The 23,725-nt window shown below is 38.0% G+C and overlaps 1 protein-coding gene across 1 annotated transcript; it reads left to right on the forward strand.

Moving 5' to 3' along the window:
* The first annotated feature begins 346 nt into the window (after nt 1–346).
* On the forward strand, nt 347–22,115 carry prr16 (proline rich 16). Its single transcript, XM_028457852.1, has 3 exons — nt 347–1,131; nt 8,412–9,490; nt 21,462–22,115. The coding sequence occupies exons 1-2, from the start codon at nt 997–999 to the stop codon at nt 9,279–9,281; spliced, it is 1,005 nt and encodes a 334-aa protein (XP_028313653.1). The 5' UTR covers nt 347–996; the 3' UTR covers nt 9,282–9,490; nt 21,462–22,115.
* Nucleotides 22,116–23,725: the final 1,610 nt, after the last annotated feature.

Genomic DNA, 23,725 nt, shown 5'->3' on the forward strand with positions numbered 1-23,725 from the left:
TAATATTTATACTGCATATTTTAAATATTTTTACTGCTGAGTTGAAATTGTTTTTACTGCAGATTTAAAATGTTTTTTACTGCTGATTTAAATGTTTTTTTACTCCTGATTTTAATGACGTAGGTTGCTGCAGATTTTAATGTTTTTACTGCTGATTTTAAAGTTCTTATTGGTTTTTAAGCTGTAAAAAATTTTGTTGCCTTTTATTCCTATTAAAGTATGGGTGTGTGAGTGAGAGAGAGAGAGAGAGAGAGAGAGAGAGAGAGAGAGGAGAGAGAGGAGAGAGAGAGAGAGAGAGAGAAGGGATGCTGATGCTGATGCTGATGCTCAGTAGACTCTCGGTGGAGCTGTGATGGAGACAGGATGTACCTTTGGATGTATTTCGGAGGAAGAGCATCTGGAGGATCATTTATCTGGTGGCTCTTCCACGGTCACAGGCTTATTATTCTGTATTTTTGAGGAAAGAGGACGTGTGTGTTACCTTCTGCTGTATGTAGTGTGAGGATTAAGGAACTCAATCATTGGGGACTGACGACACTCAAATCGGGGAAACCACGTTTTAGTCTTTCCACGCGTTTAAAGCAGGAAAGACTAAAGGCTTTATCTTTGAACAAAGGTTGGATTTCACATGTGAAAAGATGTGTGTGTGGGACTGTTTTGTGTCCTGGGTGATGGACTCAGATGGACCAGTGGACAGGAGCATCCGTGTGTCATCAGCATGAAACAATATTTGGACACAATCCTTCTTATTTCTGCTGTTCCGCTCCATTGCGCATGCCTGGTGGAGGGTATCGACTGCTGCCCGACGCCACTTGGCTCCGTCCTGGTCGTGATGTAGTCGGAGAGAGGTAAAATAGAAAAAGTGAAAGGAGGGAGTGGAGGAACCGACATCCAAAAATAAAAAAAATAAAAACACACAAAAATGAGAGCGGCAGCGTGGCGTGTGCACGATTCGAGCCGAAGATTTGAAGTGGACATCGGCACGGAGTGAAGAATATGTCCGGTTCACCACAGGCTGTGGCTGAAGGACAAGTCTCCAAAGGGAAAGTGAAGAAGGAGATCAAGACCATCGTGGAGAATCTGGAAAACATTCTGGGAGACCTCAAGGATGTGGCCAAAGAGCTCAAAGAGGTAACACACACTCACACTTACCTTCGGATGCACTTTCCACCTGTGCACGCACATACACCCACAAGTGTCTTTCACATAATCCTACCATAACTACCAATAAATAACAACAAGTTGACTTTTGTTTATTTATGTATTAGTTAATACACATTCATGAACATTTAAAGCATGGTTATTCAACCTTGGGGTCGGGATCCCATGTGGGGTCGCCTGGAATTCAAATGGAGTCCCCTGAAATGTTAACCTTGAATCCCTCCTAATCTCCTAGTATTATTCAATGTTTAATACATGCGATTAGTCTGGAAGCCATCACAAGGCTATGAGTTCTGGGGGCGGGACAAACACGTGCACAGTAACCAATCAAATGAAGAGCAGACGTGACACCAATAGTGACGACAATAGCCCGACAAGCGTAGATTTTTTTTCCCTAAACGGAGCCGGCAGAAGAAAATGGCATGTAGTACGGTACAGACTTAAGAATTAAAAATACTCGGGCGGACCCTGCCCACAATGGACTCATCGTGGACTGTCCGCTTTCCTCAGAGCATACATACTTGGGCGCACCGCCGCATAGTAGTTTCCATTAAAATCCTACATGTCCCATGATTCTTAGCTCTTCTCTGTAGTCCTTGTACTCCTGGGATGTGTTTTAAACTTTTCACTACTGTCGTAGATTGTCTGCCATTTTCTCCTCTAAACTCGTGTTCATCTTTCCAGATCTGTTTCACCATGAGGGTGAAAGGCAGGTCAGTGTTACATTTAATGCGGGTTGATACAATGCTGTGTGACACTAACTACACGGAGAAGTCAGCGCGGTCTTAAAATCTGAGCTTTGCATTTAATTGGCCCCGTGTACTCTGCGTGACTGCCCTTTTTAACTTGAAAAATGCACAATCAGATTTTGTTATTGGCTTAGAATGTTGCTTTGTGACGTTTTGGTGGCTTCCTATTAGGGGTGTCCCGATCTGATATTGATATCGGATATCGGTCCGATATCAGCCACAAAATGAATATCAGATTTGATCGGACTGCACTTACAATCTCCAATATATATTATATTATATTTATTGAATTGCAGAATACTGTAGATATTATGTTGAAGGTTAAAATTGATGTAACCAATAAATGGATCAGTTTTTCTCATCCCTACTGTTGCTGACTATTGTTCTCTGTTTGAGTAACATCACTTGATCAAACCTTTTCTAACATTCTACACTACAAAATTAGTAATAAAAGTATGTATGATTCGTACTGATATCGTATCGGATCAATATTGGTATCAGCCAATACGCAAGGCTGCAATATTGGTATCTTATCGGAAGTGAAAAATTTGTATCGGGACATCCCTACTTCTTACATCACGAACCAGCACTATTGGCCCCGCCCCTTCAATAAAGTTGGTTGGTTTATCTAATGAAAAGCAATTATTATTGTTTTTTTGTATGAAGTAGTGTTGTTGACTGATTCTATTACAACTGTTGATATTTTATTAAAAAATTAAAAAATTTGGTGTATTATTATTTTGTTGTAAAGATATAAGAGTGACTGCCCTCTTTTGTTTAAAACTTTACTATTGGCTGAGAATGGTGGTTTGTGACGTTTTGGTGACTTCTTACGTCACAAACCAGCACTATTGGCCCCGCCTCTTCTGTAATATAGGTTGGATTGAGATAATTGTGAATAATAGAGAGGTGTAGTGACACAAGTATTGCGTAGACTGTTAGCATAGCATAGATTGTTCTTTGGAAATTTTATATTGTAGACTGGCCGTGTCTTAACTGAATGTAAACATGTGAGATTGTAGCTTATGGTTCATTTTCATCTCTAGTCCCTTGGCAGGTTGATTTAAAACTGTAGGGACATTTAATAATTCAAAATATTAATGCAGACAAATACTTATAAGTACGTAAAATGTATTTGTGACTGTTGTCTGTGAGACGCGCTATACAAAGTGCTTCATAGTAGTAGTAGTTCTACTAGTAGTCGTAGTAAATAAATAAACAGATAAGTATAAGAGCATGTAATCATGTAAATAGTGTAAAGTCACAGTTAAATCAACATCATCAAATTAAGGGTGTACGAAAAAATCAATTTGGTGATATTTTGCAATATTTCAACTCATGATTATCATATCGATCCAAAAAATGTATTTTTTAAATGATGTTTTTTTAACGAAAAAAACAATGTAATTGCGCTAACATATGCATAGCACGGAAACTCCCAGTCACTTTTATAGATGTATGTGGTTACTTAAAAAAAACAAACTAATTTAGGAACTTAACAGAATCAGACTTTGTTGTAGAAGCAGAAGTTAAACTTTTTTTAAGAATGTAATTTGACAGTTTGATAAACACCATTAATGTTGTTGTTTTTTAAACTAACAAGTTACCATTACTTGTACTCGCAAGTTTAAAAAAATGAAATAAATTGTATTTCATACCATTTTGTACTTGTAAAGCTGAAATTTGTAATTATTGACATTGCGATATATTGTGATGTATATCATATTTTTTAGTATCGGGATATATCGTATTGTGACATGCAAATCGTGTATTGTATCGTCAGATTCATTGCAATGCAAACTTGGGTACAAGGTTTATCGATATTGAATCGCAATCGAGGTTTTGACTACTGCATTAACGTAACTTCAAGAGACTGAGGTGTTTTTCCTCTGAAGGGACTGTAACAGATAAAAAATCTGAGTTTCCAAAAAGCAGATACTAAAGTGTTTAGACAGGCGTGGGGCAATTTGAGGAAGAATATGTTGTTTGACAGTCTACAAGTAACATGACTTCCTTCACTTATCATTTTCCCAGTTTATACATTTAAATGTATCAAATATGAAAATCGCAAATCGAATCGCAATCTCAATATTGGTCCGAAAAATCTCAATTAGGTTTTTAGTCAAAATCGTGCAGCCCTAATGCAAACCTCTACTTCAAATACAGTCATGAAAATGCTGATACTCGTGCTTGTTATTACACATGTCCAAGGTACTAATATGAATTTTCCACTCTTTAAGTTTTCAACAAATATCCACATTAATTACCCATTAAGACCTAATAAGATTCACTCAAACAGAAATCAGATTTGTATTGTTTTGAAATAATAATATCGAACCATTGTTTGAAATTTAATTATGATAACATTTGGCACTAAAGTCATCAAGTTGCCACTTGAGCGTAATTCCTGTTTCACACCCCCTGCTTAAATGTGTCACACATGCTCCCCTCTCTCCCCTGCCCAATAATGATTATCAGCTTCAACATGAAAAGATGACAGACACAGGAGAGCGTAGGTTTGATATGACAGGCGCGCCTCGCTCACTTTGATGAAAGTGAGAAAAATTTAATCGTGGTTAATATTTAATAGACTTTTTTTTTTTCCTTTTTTTTTTCCTTTTTCAGGCAGACAGGTGGCATTTTGCATCATGTTTCATCATTTGAAAAGCTGACTGTTAGGAGTGATCTACAAATAATAGAAAGTTAAGCTTACACAGTAAATCCCTGGCAGTTTTTCATAAAATTCTTCCTAATCTTCTTCCTTTTTTTCACCACGTGTCTATACTTCTTGCAGTCTGTTATCCGTATCTTCTTGTCATCTGCTCGGCTCGAGGATGAACATTTTTTTCAAGTTTTTTCAAGTGAAACACAAGGATGCGAATGTGTTCTGGGTTTTCCTTTTCAGTCGTTGTCATTCTTTTCCTTTGTGCCAATCATTGAATCCTGGTTGTGCCTCATTTTTGATAAGGAACAGTCCTACCCTTCCTTTTTCTTTGTATTTAGCAGCCACTTGACAAACACCCCACTGTGCCCAACCACTAACCTTCCCATGAAAAGCTGTCACATAATAAATCTCTTCAGTTAGGCATTATGGGTAATCTAATCAGAATACATGGCCTCGATACTTTCTTTCTTTCAAAATATTTTTCTAATCTGAATTACACTTCTTTTCAGCAGTGTACGTCGTCCTCACAACAGCTATAGATACAATTGTTATTTGTCTACAGGATTTTTTTTCTTTCCCAGTAAAATGGCCTCTGTGTGCCATTCTTTTCTTTCTCGCTCGCAGGGAATTGTGTAGAAGATCAGTAATTCTGACACCGCACACACTAAACACGTACCTCGAGGGGTGTTACTACCAAAGCCAGTGTTTGGGGGTTTAATCCATTTGAAACACAGTTATCTGTTATAGCTCACACAGTCGGGGCTGGAGCCCAGTCTGGCTCTGCAGAGGAACCCTGTCCAGATGTTTGGCCCGGCCGCTGAACTAGCTTGGCCTACAGCTGTGGCTGCACGCGGAGAGGCTGGTGTTACCTCTTGCATGTGTCCTAACAAATTATCCATTGAAAGAAATCATGGAGAGTCAATTTCTCCCTCCTTTCTGTATCCGTGCCTGTTTATCTCTCCCACTCAGTCGTAACCTTTTCTTTATCTCCTCTTTGTTCCCTTTTTAAGCCACTGTTAGGACATGTTTTATGAACTCCAACACAAGTCTTTTTGCCTCATTTCATTTTAAATTGTGTCCTTATTATGTAATGCTTTTGGTTTTTTGTTTCAAAATTTTGCACAATTTAATTTCAGGGTTTACCCATTTCTACTTCATTTTACACTTTTCTGTAGGGCTGGGTGATATGGACCAAAACTCATATCTTCATATCTTATCTCAAAATAGCGATATATATGATATAAATCAATATTTTTAACTCAATAAAGTCTGATTTGCTAATGCGAAATACCACACAGGCACATTTATTAATAAACAGCTGCACAATATGTGGCACTTTTGGCTTTTTCTCCTCTAAGAGACAGCACATGTGACTAAGTTCTGAAGTGTGGCTGATATGATAGAGTTAATAGAGTCAACTACTGCTGTTATTAATTTTACATTAAAATTCTTCTTATGGCTGTGTTCAAAATGTCACACTCCGTACTATACACTACAAACTCAATGAGTATGTCTACTGTATACTATGAATATGATTAGGATGACCGTTCCCACTGAAGTAGACTTCCAAGTTTCCCAAGATGCATTTGGAACCTACAACTACAAAAACCTGAAGGCTAAATATCTCTGTTTATTCTCCACCTTTGAAAGTTCTGAAAGCAAAAGTGATCAAATAGAATATCAACATGTTCTCATTTGATCCATAAAACTAAAACCGACATTTTGGAGATTCCATATTGTCCGCCATTCACTAACTTCTGGTTAACTTCAAAACAAGAGCCCTATTTAAAGAAGACAAGAAGATATGCTTTTATTTTGAAAGGGGGACGTTCGATATTTAACTTGAAGCCGGTCCTAGGACCATTTTACATTCTGCTTGCAATGCATCATGGGGCAGTTGAGTATGACTAGCGTGCTCATATAGTATACATCTGGGTATTTCTTGCGTACTCAATCTTTTCATATTATCTGATGTGAACGCACTACATACTAATTTTGACATCAAACTTAGTATGAGTAGTACATTAGTGTGACATTTTGCATTTTTGTTACACTTAAATCACGCAAGACTACATTGCAAGAGCAATGTTAGCAACACTGCTAAATGTTGGGGTCCAATTTTAAATAACGAGAGAGAGGGAAGAAAATAAATCAATTTTTTCCCCATTTTAGAACATTAATTTCATTTTTTTCATTCATTTTCCGCGATCATGGAAAATTGGAAAGCCGTTATTGTTCCGAATCCGGTCTTTCAGCTCTGACATGATAGCTACTTAGCAAGCTAAGATGAACTCATATTGGATTTAATTCATATCAGATCATTAATAGCTTGACAAACTTTATTATGAATGTCCAACAGTCCTTTGGTTGCTGTCATCAAAAATGAGTATCAGTGGAGCCGCTTTTGGAATTTCCTTCAAAAACAGGCCGAGGAACAAAGACACTATTGTTACTGAATTCCAGGGTATTAGTTCCCAGCAGAGGTAATCTTGGATATTAATCTTGATCTGTCATGCCAATGATACCACAGATAGTGTTCATTACAAGGAGATGTAATGTATGTAACATGTTTCCAGCCAAAGAAGTGCAGACACAAACTTCATGAATGTGCCAACACTGTAAGTCATGGAGATCTTTGGTGGGAAAATTGTCAAAATGAACAAAGACAGAAAAGTGTCTAAACTGATTTTCCCCCCCATCATCTCCACTCCTTCTACCTGACTGACAGTCGTCATATATGTTTACATTTATAAGCTTTCCATCAAGTTTTACAAACTCAAGAAATTCAAAAAATCTACTGCTCATCGCCAGACTTCCATCTCACATCAATCCATTTCTTCCCATCATTGCCACTTCCAAATACAATACATTACTACTCACCTATAACCCATATATGAGCTGCTGTGTACTATGAAAACCCTTTCTATTAAGAACGCTACCTCACATGGTCGTTTATGTCTGGTCACAATAAAAGGCCACTCTAAAAATGTTCAGTTTAATCACACAGCACAATGCCACAGATGTTGCACGTTCTGAGGGAGTGTACAATTGGCATACTGACTGCAGGAATGTCCACCAGAGCTGTTGACCATACATTGAATGTTTATTTCTTTACCATAAGCCGTCTCCAAAGGCGTTTCAGATAATTTGGCAGTACATCCAATCGGTCTCACAACCGCAGACCACGTGTATCCACACCAGCCCAGGACCTCAACATCCAGCATATTCACCTCCAGGATCGTCTGAGACCAGCCACCCGGTCAGCTGCTGCAACGATCGGTTTGCATAACCAAAGAATTTCTGCACAAACTGTCAGACACCGTCTCAGGGAAGGGAAGCTCATCTGCATGCTCGTCATCCTCATTGGGGTCTCGACCTGACTTTGTCCTCGTAACCAACTTGAGTGGGCAAATGCTCACATTCAATGGCGTCTGGCATGTTGCAGAGGTGTTCTCTTCATGGATGAACCCCAGTTTTCACTGTTAGGGCAGATGGCAGACAGCGTGTGTGGCACTGTGAGGGTGAGTGGTTTGATGTCAACATTGTTGATGGAGTGGCCCATGGTGGCGGTGGGGTTATGGTATGGGCAAATCATGGCTATGTTATTACTGTGGAGTTTTGCCTCTTTTTGTTGTGTGTTTATTTAAACTCATTTATCAACCTTGAATGGAATCACAAAATGAAAAATACTAACATGTCTCTCAGCTTCTGTTTCCCACCACCATCAATCTTCCTTTTTTTTGCTGAGGTCGTCCTCTCGAGCTACGCTGACACATTTCTTGTTTTTTTCTGCGACCTCAGCTTGTCACCCTGACTTTGTGTCTTTTTGTCTCCAGGTTGTTCATGATATCGACACCTTGACTTGTGACCTGCAACTGGAGGAGGACGGGCTGACGGACAGCTCCAAGACAGACACGCTCAACTCCAGCTCCAGCTCCACCACCACCACCACTACGGCGTCCAGCCTGGACAAGATGAAGCTCTTTGCCGATTGCTGCATATTCAAACCCACCACCCCCCCAGTCCCTGTGAACCCTTCAGCAGTGTTGACGGTACTGAAGAAGCAACACCCGCCGTTACCTCCTCCGAGACTCACCCCGTCCAGATCCGAGGACCACAACATTAAGAATCTGCCTCATCCGACATTGGTGTTATCAGGGAACGTATCGAAGGCGAACGGGTCGCTCGTGAGGAACGGTGGGTATTTCCCGATTAAACACAACAGGGATTTATTCTCCTCGACGCCGTGCTTTATTTCTAATGATGGTGGGGTACCCGAGTCGGGGCTGGTTCCAACCTTACCCAGGCCTATGCCCCTTCTACGCCACGATAAGAACAAATGCCCCAAGGCGTCTGGGCGAGAGCGGGAACGAGTCCGTTTCAGCGAGAAGGTGCAATACCACGGCTACTGCCCAGACTGTGACCTCCAGTACGATGTCGACGACATGGAGCTGCATCTACAGGCCGAGCTGTGTGAGCTGAAGCTCAGCCCAGTGCACTGCTGCTCCTCCTCCTCCTCTTCCTCCCCTACTCCCATCCCTCACGCACTCTCTCACGAACTCATGTTGGAAAACGGCGGGCTCTCACTTAGCCACAGTTTTCCACCAACCACTAACACTTCTTTACCTTGCGTGCCTCCTCCTCACACACCCACCCTCAAACCCCAAAAAACTATTTTACGCAAGTCAACCACCACCACAGTTTGACACCAAACCTCTCATGTTTTGTCTAACTTCAACATTCCTGAATCATTCATAGTGTTTTCCACTTTATGAGCACTTGCTGAACTTTGGATTTTTCCAGAAGGAGGAAGGATTTGGCAAAAAAAAAAACAGGAAATGGATAAAGTGAGTGGAACAGAAAAAAGACATGGCCACGGGGGCTGAGACCTGCACAGAGGGGTGAGGTGAAAGCGGTAAGTGTTTGTGTGCACAGTGAAAGTGTGTTTGTCAGGAAAAGAGAAACATGGTGAGAGAGCAATCACACGTGTGCACATGAGTGTGTAATAGTCCATGCAAAAGTGAAAGTGTGCAGTTTGAATGAGGACAAGGGATGCACATTATTGGATTTGTGGCCAATATCTTATATGCTGATATTACATATACAGCTCATTTGGCCAGTAACCGATTATGGTATCCCCCCCCTTACCCTCCACACCTGCTTGCAGAGAGAATTATTCTGCAGACTCTTTATCATGTTTGCCCGCTGGCAAATACAGACACAAGATAAAGCTGAAAATTATGTAACATCAGTAATCATTCCTTGTGCACAATAAGAAAAAAATGCTTCAACTTGCATTGTTCTGTAAAACGTATATCATATTTATTCATAACAATGTTTTAAATCAAACAATGAAGATACTTACAGGCTATCCTACTTAAAACAGTTTCTTTCTTTCTTTCTTTTGTTCTTTCTTTATTTTCTTCTTCTTCTTTGTAAATCCCACTTTTCATGAGTAAGCAATCACCAAATTTTGCACATAGGTCCAGTACCATGCAAGAATGATCAAAAATTGAGCCTGCAGTGCCTCAAAATGTTTGACGTGCTATCAAGATATACAGTTTTTGTAAGAAAAAGAAAAAACTCAACTAATCTACATGAACAAGCATTAGCGACAGTGGGAAGAAACAACTCCCTTTTAACAGGAAGAAATCTCCAAAAGAACCAGGTTCAGAGGTGGACAAAAGAAAGAGAACAGAACGAGAGAGAGAGATAGGACATCAGAGTGTCTCAGATTAGTTGAGCCATTGCCATCTGTTTAATTAGACAGAAGAGGAGGAGCTTGGGTTGGGGTGGGTTGCGAGGCTGATGAAGCGTGTGGAAGTAGGCGTGTTTCCGGTGGTTTAAATACGCGCCGTGACTCATTCGAACCAATGGGAAGCATGGAACATGATCAGCTGGATGATTAACTGATTATGGAATTGCTACTGTCAGCTGGTGGGGCTGGCTAGCTTGACTTCCGTGCCTGCCTGAACTAACGCAATGCTCAATTATTAATGGTCGTTCAAAAAAAGACACCATTTTTAGGCGTGGTTGATGAAATATCAGAATTTTATCTCACAAACTGAATTTTTTTACTAAATTTTATACAAATGTTTCTCTCGTGTGAACATTTTTCAACTTATGGAGCCAATAAATCATTGTTAAAAACAAATTACCAACATCTCCATGCTGTCTAGATGTAATAGTGTATTTATGGATTTTTGTCTTGATAACTGAAATTTGAAATCTGCCTTTAAACGCTAACAGCTGCTGTCTTGTTTTGCCAAACATAGTCTGACCCTGACTTTTGCTGCACAAAATTTTTATGTTGGTGAAATGGCTGATATCCGATACTTTCTTTTGAAGCCGATATTGATAACGTAATACATTGCATTACTAATAGGACCATACGTTTTTCAGTGAGGATCGAGTACATACAGTGTCTCATACAAAGACACCTACGTATATGTAAGAAGCTCCAGATGAACTACTATGTAGTGCATACAGTATAGATACATCAAAGTCGTGGAAGACAAATGATAGAATCTACACTTCCAGAAACACATGCCAAAAAAAACGATAGAGATTGAGAGATAGACGAGTGAGTTCACACTCGTCTCTTTCTTCATCACCTCCCAAGTGGCATTTTGCTGACGTGTCAGACTTAGGATGAAACGAAGGGACAAAAATTGAAAAAAGGCGCAGTGGGCAGAAGAGATGAAGATGTGTTAGATGACACCACTGTCATTTGGATTTGTGTTGGCGGCTATAGCGTCACAGCCAGTTCTAATTGAAACATGTTGTGCTTCATTTTCTTATTAAATAAACAACCCGTCATAGAATACAGTCCTCAAATCCCACTTCCACCTACTTTATGTGACATCTTTTTAAAACATATAAACATGAAAGGTAATGACATCAGTTCTGCTTCAAAGACGAGAGAATAAGCAGACGGCTTAAAGTAGAAATATCAAATACACATTTTGTCATCCCATCCAGTTAAAGCTGCTGGAGACGATCATTTTTTAAAATCAGATAAAGACGTTGTAGATCAAAAAATCAAAGATAATTTTCTTAAAAATAAAAAAAGATCAAAATGGCAGCTCGAAAGTTTGTATTTACCTTAACTGTAAAAACTTCATTTGTTTAAATTGTCAGAAAAGTTTCTTGCATTGCATTGTGGGATGTGGAGTCCCATAGACCAGGGGTTCTCAACCTTGGAGTCAGGACCCCATTTAGGGTCACAAGACACTGGAAGGGGGTCGCCAGAGGCCTTCAAGAAACTAGGGATACTTTCTAAACAATTTAAGCCCATTTTTGATTATTTTTACCCTTTTTCTGCAACTACACCAAACTTCCCAGTTTTAACCTATCATCACTTTTTCTTGTCTTATTTTTGCTACATTACTCTCATTTCTGCCACTTCATCAAATTTTTTTTCCACTTTCAAGACATTTTCAGCACTTATAAACCCTTTCCACCACTTTTCCACATAAGGTCTCATATGTTGACCCATTATTGTCACTTTTAACCTTTTCAGCATATTTCATGCTTATTTTGGCCAGTTTAACCATGCTCACCATTTGTCATACCCATTCTTTGCCAGTTTAAACTAATTGTTCCTACTTTTTAAATTACATTACCCCAACCCCCCCTTCACCCATTTCTGCCACTTTTAAGCCACTTTTGGTCACTTTTAATCCATTTTATTTCTGATTAAAATATTATTGACATGCCAAAATAATAATAAACTTTCTAGATAACAGTGGATATTAATCAGATAAATAAATAAATGTGGTTATCACAGATTCATAGAACAATGGACCATCATTTTGCTGACTTAATGGATGGACCCCAAAAATCTCTCCCCTTTATTCCCCCTTAGAGATGGCCCTGTCGCCACATGACTGTTCTTGAATGTTCATGTTTGTGTTCAACCATCTTCAGGTACAATGGGGGTCCCCGGTCTCTGGAACCTTTATTATGGGGGTTGCAAGCTGAAAAGGTTGAAAACCACTGCCGTATACGGATAAATAGAATTGTTTTTATTTCATTTTTACTGGGATTTCTTGTGTTTTCCCCAAAAACTTCCTGACACATTTCTGGTGTTTTCATGAACTGAAAGCTGGGGAAAACAATGGTGGATGTTTCATTTTGGTGTTAAGTGAATCACTGTCCTCTTTGTTTGGTGAAGAAACACAAGAAACCCGTCTATGGGACTCCACATCCCATAATGTATTGTGTGAAACTTGTGTTTAAAGTGGTGATCAAAATAAACCTTTGCAGCATTTTCAACCTTTTACACCTTTTTCCACAAGCATTGGATTTATTGATCCATGAGGCTTACACATATTGTTTATTAACTTCTGTTTGAAAGCGTGTGATGCATGGCTAATTTTACATAGACTTATGTTTCCTTTTGTTCTTGCAAAAGACTTTGAGAGCAACGCGTTGATGCATTCTTGCAGGTGTTTGGGAAAGCAAACGTCAGATTGGCAGAGAGCGTACCCTGGAGATAGATGAAAATAGTAGCACCTCCCCTCCAGCAATGCGCTTAATTAGCTGGATTAGACTAGAGAAGATAACAGCACTGACTCAGAGAGCCTTTGTACTAACATTAGCCTTTACAAAACTTTGAACTGCTGCTGCTGCAGACATTTCAAGGATAAACAGAGGGGGAACAAGAAGGTGTTAAAAGTCTGTGCGGATAGAGTTTCAGGTTTTATTTGCACAATGATTATACTTAAGGCTAGCTACTTCAATGTCAAAATCAGCATCCTCTTAGACAGTAGATATTCAGTCATGAGACTGAACAATCCAATTCGGCCCACAGAAGAAAGTAAGAATGTCAGAAAAAACATAAATTATTGTGTAAATTATCAAATATTCTAGTTGTAAATGGATCAATTCAGCAATTTAATAAAACTCCACTCTATTTTTAGGGGTTTTCATGTTTCCTTTGTTCATACCACATGCATGCAGTCATTTTTAATTACAATTGTGGAAATAACTCTGAATTTTTCCACAAATCTTGCGATTTCTCACAAATAACGACTCAAAACTCCTCTAAATTAGACAAAAATTGGTGACAAAATCAAGAATTATTAAGTGAATTGAACTGATTTTTAAAACTAAGGCAGAATAATGTCAAAATGTTATTAATTCATTGAATTTTAATCGTGATCACAGTTCTGGTTGCCACGACTAAATTAATATGCATTTTTTTCTATTAGTCTTTGGAACATTTTAAATTCTTGGGTTAATTTTCTGAAATTTTTTTTGGGTATACTGTACACATCATTTATATAAAAGTATTGTGATAAAAACAGATTTTTTTTCCTAACATAATGAATAATTGTGATTATAATCATGATTACAATATTGAAATAATCGTGAATACATTTTTTACCATAATCGTGCAGCCCTACTTGAGATCAAACTGGTCCGTATTTGTAACTAAAATGAGTTTGATACCCCTGACATAGAGAGAGAAGAACTTATGGTGACCACAAAGAGAAAACGCTACTGGAAGAGCAAGAATGCCGTTAAGACATCGCTCAGTATGAGCGCATGCATATTTATCCTCTGGATGACTGCTTTGGTGTAGGATTTTTTAAAGTACATTTATTTTGTATAAAGGATTCAAAGGAGCTTGGCAGCAACAAGAGTCGACTCGCATTGTTTGTAGCTGAGCAGAATCAAAAGCTATCACCATTAGATGCTGCACTTGATGCTGCACTCTCCACCGAACAAAGGAAAACTGACTCAGCCCACTTGGCATCATATATTTAACTCAACACGCCATAAAGGTAGGAAAAGAAAACACTTTACTTCCTTTGTTCCCAAAGTGCTCTTCAAAATAAACTAAAGGTAGACCTCTGCTATTTTCAGCTTATTAGTGTATTTATCTCAGCAGTAGTGTTTCTGGGTTTTTGTTTAGCTTTTTTAATCAAGGATGTTCAACTTGGGGTGGCTTTATTTGTGCCCACGGGCGAATTTATTTCGCAGCGAAATAAAGACAGCTATTTTTATTCACTTTACTAACTAATGTGGCGACAAAGTAGACGGTAAAAATGCACAACTGCCAAAAGTTAAGACATCGAGACAAATCAGAGGAGGACATCATTAAACTAGAGCTCTTGTAGAGCGCAGCTCTCCGCTAAGTACAGCTCAGAGCGGAAGGTTATGTCTTGCGTCTGTCTGTTAGCAAGATAACTTGAAAGCTTATGAATGATGAAATTTTCAGGAAATGTTGATAATGGGACAAGGAACAGGTGATTAAATGTTGGTGATGTTCTGCATTACCATAAATGGGAAAAGACCAAAAAATAGGAAAATAGGAGCTGTGCCTGAGCCTGCACCTTTAAGCGTGGTGGCTTATGGGTAATGTAGTAGTGACATGCATTGTGTGTATGTCCCGCCCGGTACTCATGCTTCACACTTGGCGGAGGTAATAATAATTAAAACAAATCTACAGAAAACCCTACGGCTACTTGGTGAAACAGCGGTAACGCTACCAAAGACCTGACCAGAAATTACCTTGCAAATGTGGGCAACTGTTGGCTCAAGACACACATGCAGCCCTCGCTCTAATTTTGTGCGGCCTCTAAAGTAAATGCACAACATTTCTTCAAAAAACTTACAAAATTACTGATAGATACCCTCAACAACAAGAAAAAAAATACATAAAATCCCTCCAAAAACACACAACAAAATGAGATAAAATATGCAAAATGACAGAAATTTACAAAATGACAACAAAAACATACAAAAAGTCAACAAATACACACGAAAATGACAAATAGGGCTGCACAATATTGGGGGGAAACTGATTTTGCGATTTCAATACATATCGCAGTCTGAAAAAATTTTGGAATTTTCACCATATGACTTCAGTTGCACTTTATGTTATACTACACTGCGGTCATCTTGTGGGACAATTAACCTGTGCAGTGTTTGTATGTGCAAAAACATTGCTGGACGCACTACTTATAACACACAACAAAATCAAACAAAATGAAAGGAAAATACACAAAATGTCTTCAGAAACACATTAAATCACAACTACAATACACAAAACAACAAAAACACAAGAAATCATTGAAAAATACACAAAATTATACCAAAAACACACATTACGACAACAATAACACACAAAACAACAACGAAAACTGACTAAACTCTTTGTTGTTTCTTGTATTAATGCTGAAATTGGTCATTTTAAATGTTGACATGAATGTTGATAATGATTTTTGTGGCCCTCAAAGTTATAACAGTTGTACAACAAAACGAGATTAAGTATTCTTTCAACTTTCATTTTTTTAATTTTAACGTAGGTTAAAGTTTTTTTATGCAGGATTATTCCTGCTTCATTTATTCAATTGACAGGCAAACACTCCTTAGAGAAGAGAAATATATACTGTGCAATGCAAATGATCTAAATAACTCACAATGAAACTACAGCAATAGTTGCCGTAACAAATCTGTCTCCGTAGCGACCAGAGGAAGATGATGAAAGTGTTCGTATTAAATCTGAGAGTCAGGTGTTACAACTGTGAGAAATCTGCTTCCCGCACGATTACAGATATTGAATTTTATTTGCCACCAAGGATTTACACTGACTGGTAAGTAAAAAAGCACACAACTACTCGTAAAAATGTAAAAACAAAAACATTTTATCTTTGCGCTTTTACAATTTCTTAGTTTGTTGTCTGCAATAACCTTTGCTTCAGTGGCAAAGGTTAATAAGGTTAATAATCCAACAAATAATCAAGTTAATCAATAGTTTACCAGACGAGTGTCCGGTGTCAGATGTCTGGAATGTTTATAGTCAGAAGTTTAGATGTTATCACAGACCCACTTATGCTTAACTATATAATGTGAGGTGGTAAACCTTAAAGCTGCTTAACCACATAACTCATATTTTTAAATAATCTCCATGTTTATGTTTCAAAGTTTGTTCTCATAAATCCTCTGATAGGGACTCACAAATGCCAAAAGTAGAAATTCCTGCTCAAAAGTGTTTTTTATTGACTCAATCATAAACAAATAAGTTATTAATAAATGGTCATGTGACTTGAACTTCAGTAAAGTTCCGTGTGTTGCATTGTGGGATTTGGAATCCCGTAGAAGAATGTAAAGTATTTGTACTTCATTCTGACTGCAGTTAGTGCATTACAAATAAAATGAAAACTGCAAATAAAAACAAATAAGTGCTTTACAAATAAAATGTATTATTAATATTATCTCTGGGAAGTAGGTAAAATTTTCATCATCGTTTATTTATTTGTTTGTTTGTCTGTTAGCGGGATTACGTCAAAATTACTTAACAAATTTTGTCAAAATTCAATTCAAAGACCTTACGCCATGGAAGATTCCATTACATTTTGAAGGGGATCTGGATCTATCTGTTTATTCTGGATCAGTTTTTAAAAATGAAATGAATGCATCCCTCTACTCATTGGTGAAATTTAAAAAAAAATTAATATTTCAATTTATAATTGACCGATCTTTATGAAATTTGACTCAGTTAAATCGGGTTGGTTTTTCAATTATCCACAGATCAGATCCAGATTGCACATTTTATCGCAACGTTTAGAAAAAATGTGGTTGCCCGTACATTTGGACCTACTGTATGGTTATTGTTGGGGACATATATATTTCTTTCAAGCCTTTATGGTGTGAATGATCACGTACCATGACCACTATTTGGCAAAGAGGAGATTTGACGCTTGGTGTAGGTTTGTGCTCTCTGGTTGCTCTCGTTTATTGTGTTTCTTTTCCAAACAACGAGGACACTAATTCGCTTGGTGCTATCGATCGTATTTGGGTGTTTCCGTCAACATCCACCGTTTTGTCAACAACTTTCAATTCATGAATACAGCAGAAATGTCCCTCTGGCAGAGTTTTTGGGCTCCCACTGGCATCAGTAGTGGATGAGAACAACGTTTGGATGAAATCCAGGCACAGTTTTAAAAATGACAGCTTTAGGTGTTGTCATCGTTTGTTTGCTACTCCCTGTCTATACATCTACAGCCTTTTCTCAGTCCATGTAAGAAGAACAGCTCATCCATCCGTTGGTGTAGGAGGTCTTTTTTTTTTTTCACTGTCTAAAGTTTGAGCGCTTTAGGCTGTTGGAAGTTGTATTGGAAAGGGAGGAGGTGTATATTTACCGCCCCCATCATGAGTCAGGACTGAGTCAACTGCATTGGCCTACTCCCTACAGCTCAACACATTTAACTGAAAGCCTACCTCTCTCTCTCTCGCTCTCTCTCTCGCTCTCTCTCTCTCTCTCTCTTGATCATATATCGATACCTCACTTTCTGTTGAATGATGCTGCAGTCCTACGCCAGTGGTTCTCAACCTTTTCAGTCTGTGGCCCTCCAAATAAAGGTTCCAGAGACCAGGGACCCCCACTGTACCTGAAGGTGGTTGAACACAGACATGACCATTGAAGAACAGTCATGTGGAGACAGGACCATCTATAAGGGGGAATTAAGGGAAGAGCTTTTTGGGGGTCCATCCATGAAGTCAGCAAAATGATGGTCCATTGTTCTATGAATCTGTGAAAACCACATTTATTTATTTATCTGAATAATATCCATTGTTATTTAGGAAGTCTAATATTATTTGCACTATAGTATCCTAAAGATGGAAATCCTTGTTTTAATGAGAAATAAAATGGGTTTAAAGTGACCAATAATGGTCAATATTGGCTTAAAAGTGGCAGAAAGTAGTAGGAACAACTAGTTTAAACTGGCAAATAATGGACATGACAAATCGTGAATTTGTTTAAATTGTCAAAAAAAATAACCATGAAATATGGTGAAAAGAGGTTAAGAGTGTGAAAAGTGGCAGAAAGGGTTTATAAGTGCATTGTTTAAAAAACACTCTTAGTTTTTTTAAGGCATCTGGTAAGCCCCTCCCAGTGCCTCGGATCCCCATTGACCCCAAGGTTGAGAACCCATTCTCTAGTAAACTTAATAGTAGTACTACATTTTTGGGTGTACTATTAGTATGAGTGACACTTTTTACTTCACTAGTTAAGTATACTCATGCACTAGCAAATTGTGAATATGGTTAAATTGGCAAAAAATAGACATGAAATATGGTGAAAAGAGGTTAAAAGTGACAATAATGGGTCAACATATGTGACGTTGGGTGTGAAAACTGGCAGAAAGGGTTTATAAGTGCTGAAAATGTCTTGAAAGAGGAAAAAATGTGTAGAAAAGGCATTTAAATTTGATTGTGAAGTGAAAGAAATGAGAGTAATAGAACAAAAATGCATTAAAAGGAGCAAAAATGTGGCAAGAAAAAGTGATGAAAATAGGTTAAAATATGGCAAGTTTGGTGTAGTTGCAGAAAAAGGGTAAAAATAAGCAAAAATTGGCTCAAATTGTACAAAAAATATTCTTTGTTTCTTGAAGGAATCTGGCGACTCTGTCTCTTGTTACCCCAACCGGGGTCCTGATCCCAAGGTTGAGAACCCCTGTCCTAAGCAGCATTTCCCTATCTGGACATGCATCTCCACTCTGTCACTCTTCATAGAGCAAACAGGTTTTTTTTCATCTTATTGGTTTTGAGCTGCAGCAGCTTTGTAACTTTGTCATTCTCACTAATGTGTTGTGAACAACCTTGAAGTGATTGCAATATGGACTTCCTTTGTGTATATTATTTCCAGTATACCACCCTTATTCATAGTGAATGTGTTTCATCTGACGTCATTGGTGCATTATTGTGTCTAATATAGTAAATGAGCAAACCTGCTGCACCACTAATGTATTCAGAACCTCTCAGATCTGAAAGCATTGATCGCTACAGTTACAACAAAAACCTGTTACTCCGACAGTGCCGCGCTTACATTTGTGCTTAAAGTGTCTCCACAATCCCTGTGTTTTCTTTGTCCCAATTTTCAAACCTGGCGAGCACACGGCGTGCAAACATAAACGTGTCAGAGTAAGATGCACATTTGCAACTGAATATTAATCAACTGTTGTTCTCCTGTCTGAATTGTTGGCGCTGATCGTTCGCCAAGAGCCAGAGCTGTCTGTTTGCTCACTCCTTGTTCTGCATGCTTCGTTTGCTTTGATTTCAGTTTCCCTCAGTCAACAGCATCTTATTATGATGATCGTTGTAAATGAAAATGTTTGCAGGAAAGCATTCAACGAAATGAAGAGCAATCATTGCAGTGTTTTGTTCCACCTGCATTACATCTGTAATAAAGATAATGTAGGCAGAGTTCATTGGAATACAAAGTAGACCTGACCTACATTGGCAAACACCACAGCACAGTGAAGTGAAGCTGGCACAGGCTCGTCTTGAATAATGGCTGATCTTGGAACTTTTTAAGCCAGTGACTCAGACAAAGTCATAATGTGGGAAAGTGTGTGGGCATATGTGTTTGTGTTCTGCACGTTGATCACGATGGATGTGCTGCGTTTCTGGTATTTTAAAAAATCAACATTCCTGTGTTTTAAGATAAAGAGTCAAAAGTCAGGAGATGGTTCAGTGCCTGTCAGTTAGCTTTGGAGCTAAAGCTAAATTAAAAAGTAACTAAACTCTGAGGTTTTGCGGACGTGTCTAGGACAGAGGTTCTCAACCTTGGGGTCTCCAGATGCCTTTAAGAAACTAAGAATATTTTCTGAACAATTTGAGCCAATTTTTGCTTATTTTTACCCTTTTTCTGCAACTACACCAAACTTGTCATATTTTACCTTTTTTAATCACTTTTTCATGCCATATTTTTTACCCTTTTATTGCATTTTTGCTACATCACTCCTATTTCTGCTCATTTTTTCCACTTTCAAAGACATTTTCAACACTTGTTAACCCTTTCCACCACTTTTCCCACCTAATGTTGTATATGTTGAGAAAACAAAAACATGCACATGGTAGTTGCACTCTTATTTTTACTGCACTTGTGCGTATTGTGTGTACTTTCTTTCTTTCTTATTTATTTCTATCATTTATTTCTGTTGTTTTATGTTTATATTGCACTATATATTTCGGTTAATATTTATTTTCTTCTTCCTTTCTTGTCTGCGAGAAACAGATTACATTTTTATGGTAGCATGAAAATGACAATAAAAAACCATGAACCCTGATTATTGCCACTTTTAAACTATTTTCACCATAATTCATGCTTATTTTTTGCCAATTTAACTACTCTCACCATGTGTCATGTTCAATATTTGCCAGTTTAAACTAATTGTTCTGACTTTTTAAATGACATATTACCAAGCTACCAGGTACAGGTATTTTGGTGGTGAAAAGGTTGAGAACCATTGGTCTAGGACGTCAAAAAATGTTTTGAGTATGAGCCGTGCACCTAAAGCAGTTAAGACTAGGGAGTGAACTGAAATAAAGATTCTTGGCAAAGATCAATAATGTTAAGAGTTGGACATGAATCAATTAACAAATGTGTTTGTTTACAGCAGAAACAGGTGGTTTCTCTGTCTTTTAGTTCCTCTTTAAATTAATAATGTAATGCTCTTTTATAAGTTGTTCAGGCAGCGGCACCTGGCTAAGAAAAGGTAAACAAAATTGCAATAACTGAAATGGGATCTTTAAAGCCACTTTGGCCCAGATGGGCTCCTGTGCTCATTGAAGTGTTCAGTATACCAGAAAATGGTTAGCTATTTAAGGAATTACACAAGGCAAGGCAATTTACAAAAGATTTTTTTAATCCTCTGAGGATATGCAACAGATGGTTCAGGCCTATTAACTATGATGACTTGTGTATGTGTGTGTATGCGCGCGTGAGTTGTGCCGGGTGCAATAATACCTTGGCATATTTTCATTTGGCTCAATGAGAAGCTATTGTCAGCGGTGGGATTGCTTTGTCAAGTGGTTCTACTCTGAGCGCTCACATTCTCACACTAATACCGCCTCTCTTTCCTCTGCAGGCCTCGTTGAAGATACTCGTGATACGTGTGAGGGGCAATGCCCACTTCTTACACTAATCCGACGAAAAGGGAGGAGCTAATACGGAGGTCCGTCATCAGCCTAATGGCTTCCAACCCAATGCAAAAATTACTGCTTTGACTCTTCGGCGCTACATCATAACCTTCATGCACAGCTGTGTGTGAAATGATGAGTTTATAGCTGTGGGTTGTTTTTTTTTTTTTTTTTTTAGTGGTCGTTTGGATCTGAACACAAGGTTGAGGAGTGAGTGGCGTTGAAGCGTTACAGGATGAGGTGAAACGATGTCAGCTAGGATTTGATTTGATGTCTAAAGCAGACTTTACGCTCCACTAAGGTGGAAATCAATAGTCCAGCTCGAGCGTAGGAATTTGCCTTTTTAAAAAGTGTAATTGATTGCTTTTGTCTGTAGAGCCCAACAGGTTTGTCTGCTCTGCTGGATCCCAGATTAAAGGGAGAATCACACAGTGTGCCATATATGCACGACGATATGGGGGACGGCATACAGTACTTTGAGCATTTAGCTCACTAGCCTCACATTTAGCTCATTTAAGATTTTCATTTGGGACAAATTCATGTAAAACTATGGAAGCGTGTTGCATTCACTTGAAAAAAAGAGAAAAAAATTCTGAATAATTTTTTTGGGGTATGTTTTTTGGGCAATTTTGTTCTGTTTTTCTGACCATTTTCTCTTTCTTCTGTTTTTCAGAGTAGTTTTTTTCTGTTTTTCTGAGTAATTTTTTCTGTTTTTCTGAGTAATTTTTTCAGTTTTTCATGCATTTTTTTTTGGAATTGTCAAGATATTTGGACACACCGCGAGAACATGTTTTCCCTCAACAAAAGAAATAAAAGCATTTGTTGTTTCAAATGCCCTATAAGCTCAGAAAAAAAACTGTCCGAAAAGCAGGGGAAAAAATTAGCAAGAAAAACAGAAAAAAATCAGACCAAAAAACAGAACAAATTTGCGTGGGAAAAAAAAAAAAAAACTCAAAAAACAGAAGAAAAAACTTCTCCAAAAACAAGAAAAAAAAGCCGAAAAACCAACTAATGGAAATAAATTATTCAGAAAAAAAAAGATTTTTTTTTTTTAATGCAATACGTTTCTGTATAAAAGAGCATGTTCTATATTATTGTTAAAAAAGTGTAAACTAAATCTAGATGTAAAATGTTAAATATAAATGTTAAATCTAAATATAAATGTTCAGAAATTATACAAAGTGGGCAGATTCACATTTAGATGTATTTTTTTTTATAGAATAATGATATAGAACGTACTGTTTTACATGAACTTATGTTTCAAATGAAAGAAAAATGAGCTTAATATGTCAGCTATGAAAAAGTGACCAAGTTTCTACATTCGGCCCCCCATACAATGACCACGATTGAGAAGACCAATGTTTCAACGTTGCTATCACTTTTGTCTGTTTCCAGACATGCATCATCATTGTCTGTCAAAGTGTGTCTCTCCAATGGATGCCGTGCAAGTTATTGTACGTCGTTTTTTTGTATTCAGAGGTTACGTCCACAGTGGCAGACGCAAAGCTTTAAAGGTGTATCGAAGAAGAATTAATTTGCATCAAATTTTCTTTGAATACAAATATACATGTACATGTTTAATATATTGTTATATTTCAGGCATTTTTCTACTACAGAGACTTTAACATTTAAAGAGAGGATATTTTTGATATTTGTGTTGAATGATTGAGGAAAAGTGACATTCCCTCAAGCTGCGTGTGTGTGTGTATTTCAGATATGGCATTTACAGTTCAGTGTTTATGAGTTTAAAACACCATCGCACCAATAAAAAAACACTTGACGGCAGAGGCAGAGCTGAGAGAAGCCAGATGTGTGAGGAAAGGTGTCGCTAACCAAATACCACGTCGTGCTTTATCAGACAGAAATATGAATGCACGACTGATTCCCTTTGTCCTGCCATCGCTGTGTGTTTCTATGCATTTGTGTCGGGGAGAATGTTGGATATGCAGGGGGCTTTGTTTTCAATAACACACAGAAAAGTCAAGCTCCGTTTTTTCTTTTATTATTCTGTCCTTCACTCTTAACCAGGTTAGACTTTAACTTCTTTAGTAAATTATTATTTCCAAAACCTAAGGCCGTAAAAATTTGATGTCAGTGATATCAACCATAGTTGAGTTCTACTAGTACAGGGGTTCTCAACCTTGGGGTCAGGGCCCCATTTCACAAGACACTGGGACGGGGTTGCCAGATACGTTCAAGAAAAAAAGAATAT

The sequence above is a fragment of the Gouania willdenowi genome, chromosome 9, assembly GCF_900634775.1.
Source record: "Gouania willdenowi chromosome 9, fGouWil2.1, whole genome shotgun sequence".
Lineage (NCBI taxonomy): Eukaryota > Metazoa > Chordata > Actinopteri > Blenniiformes > Gobiesocidae > Gouania > Gouania willdenowi.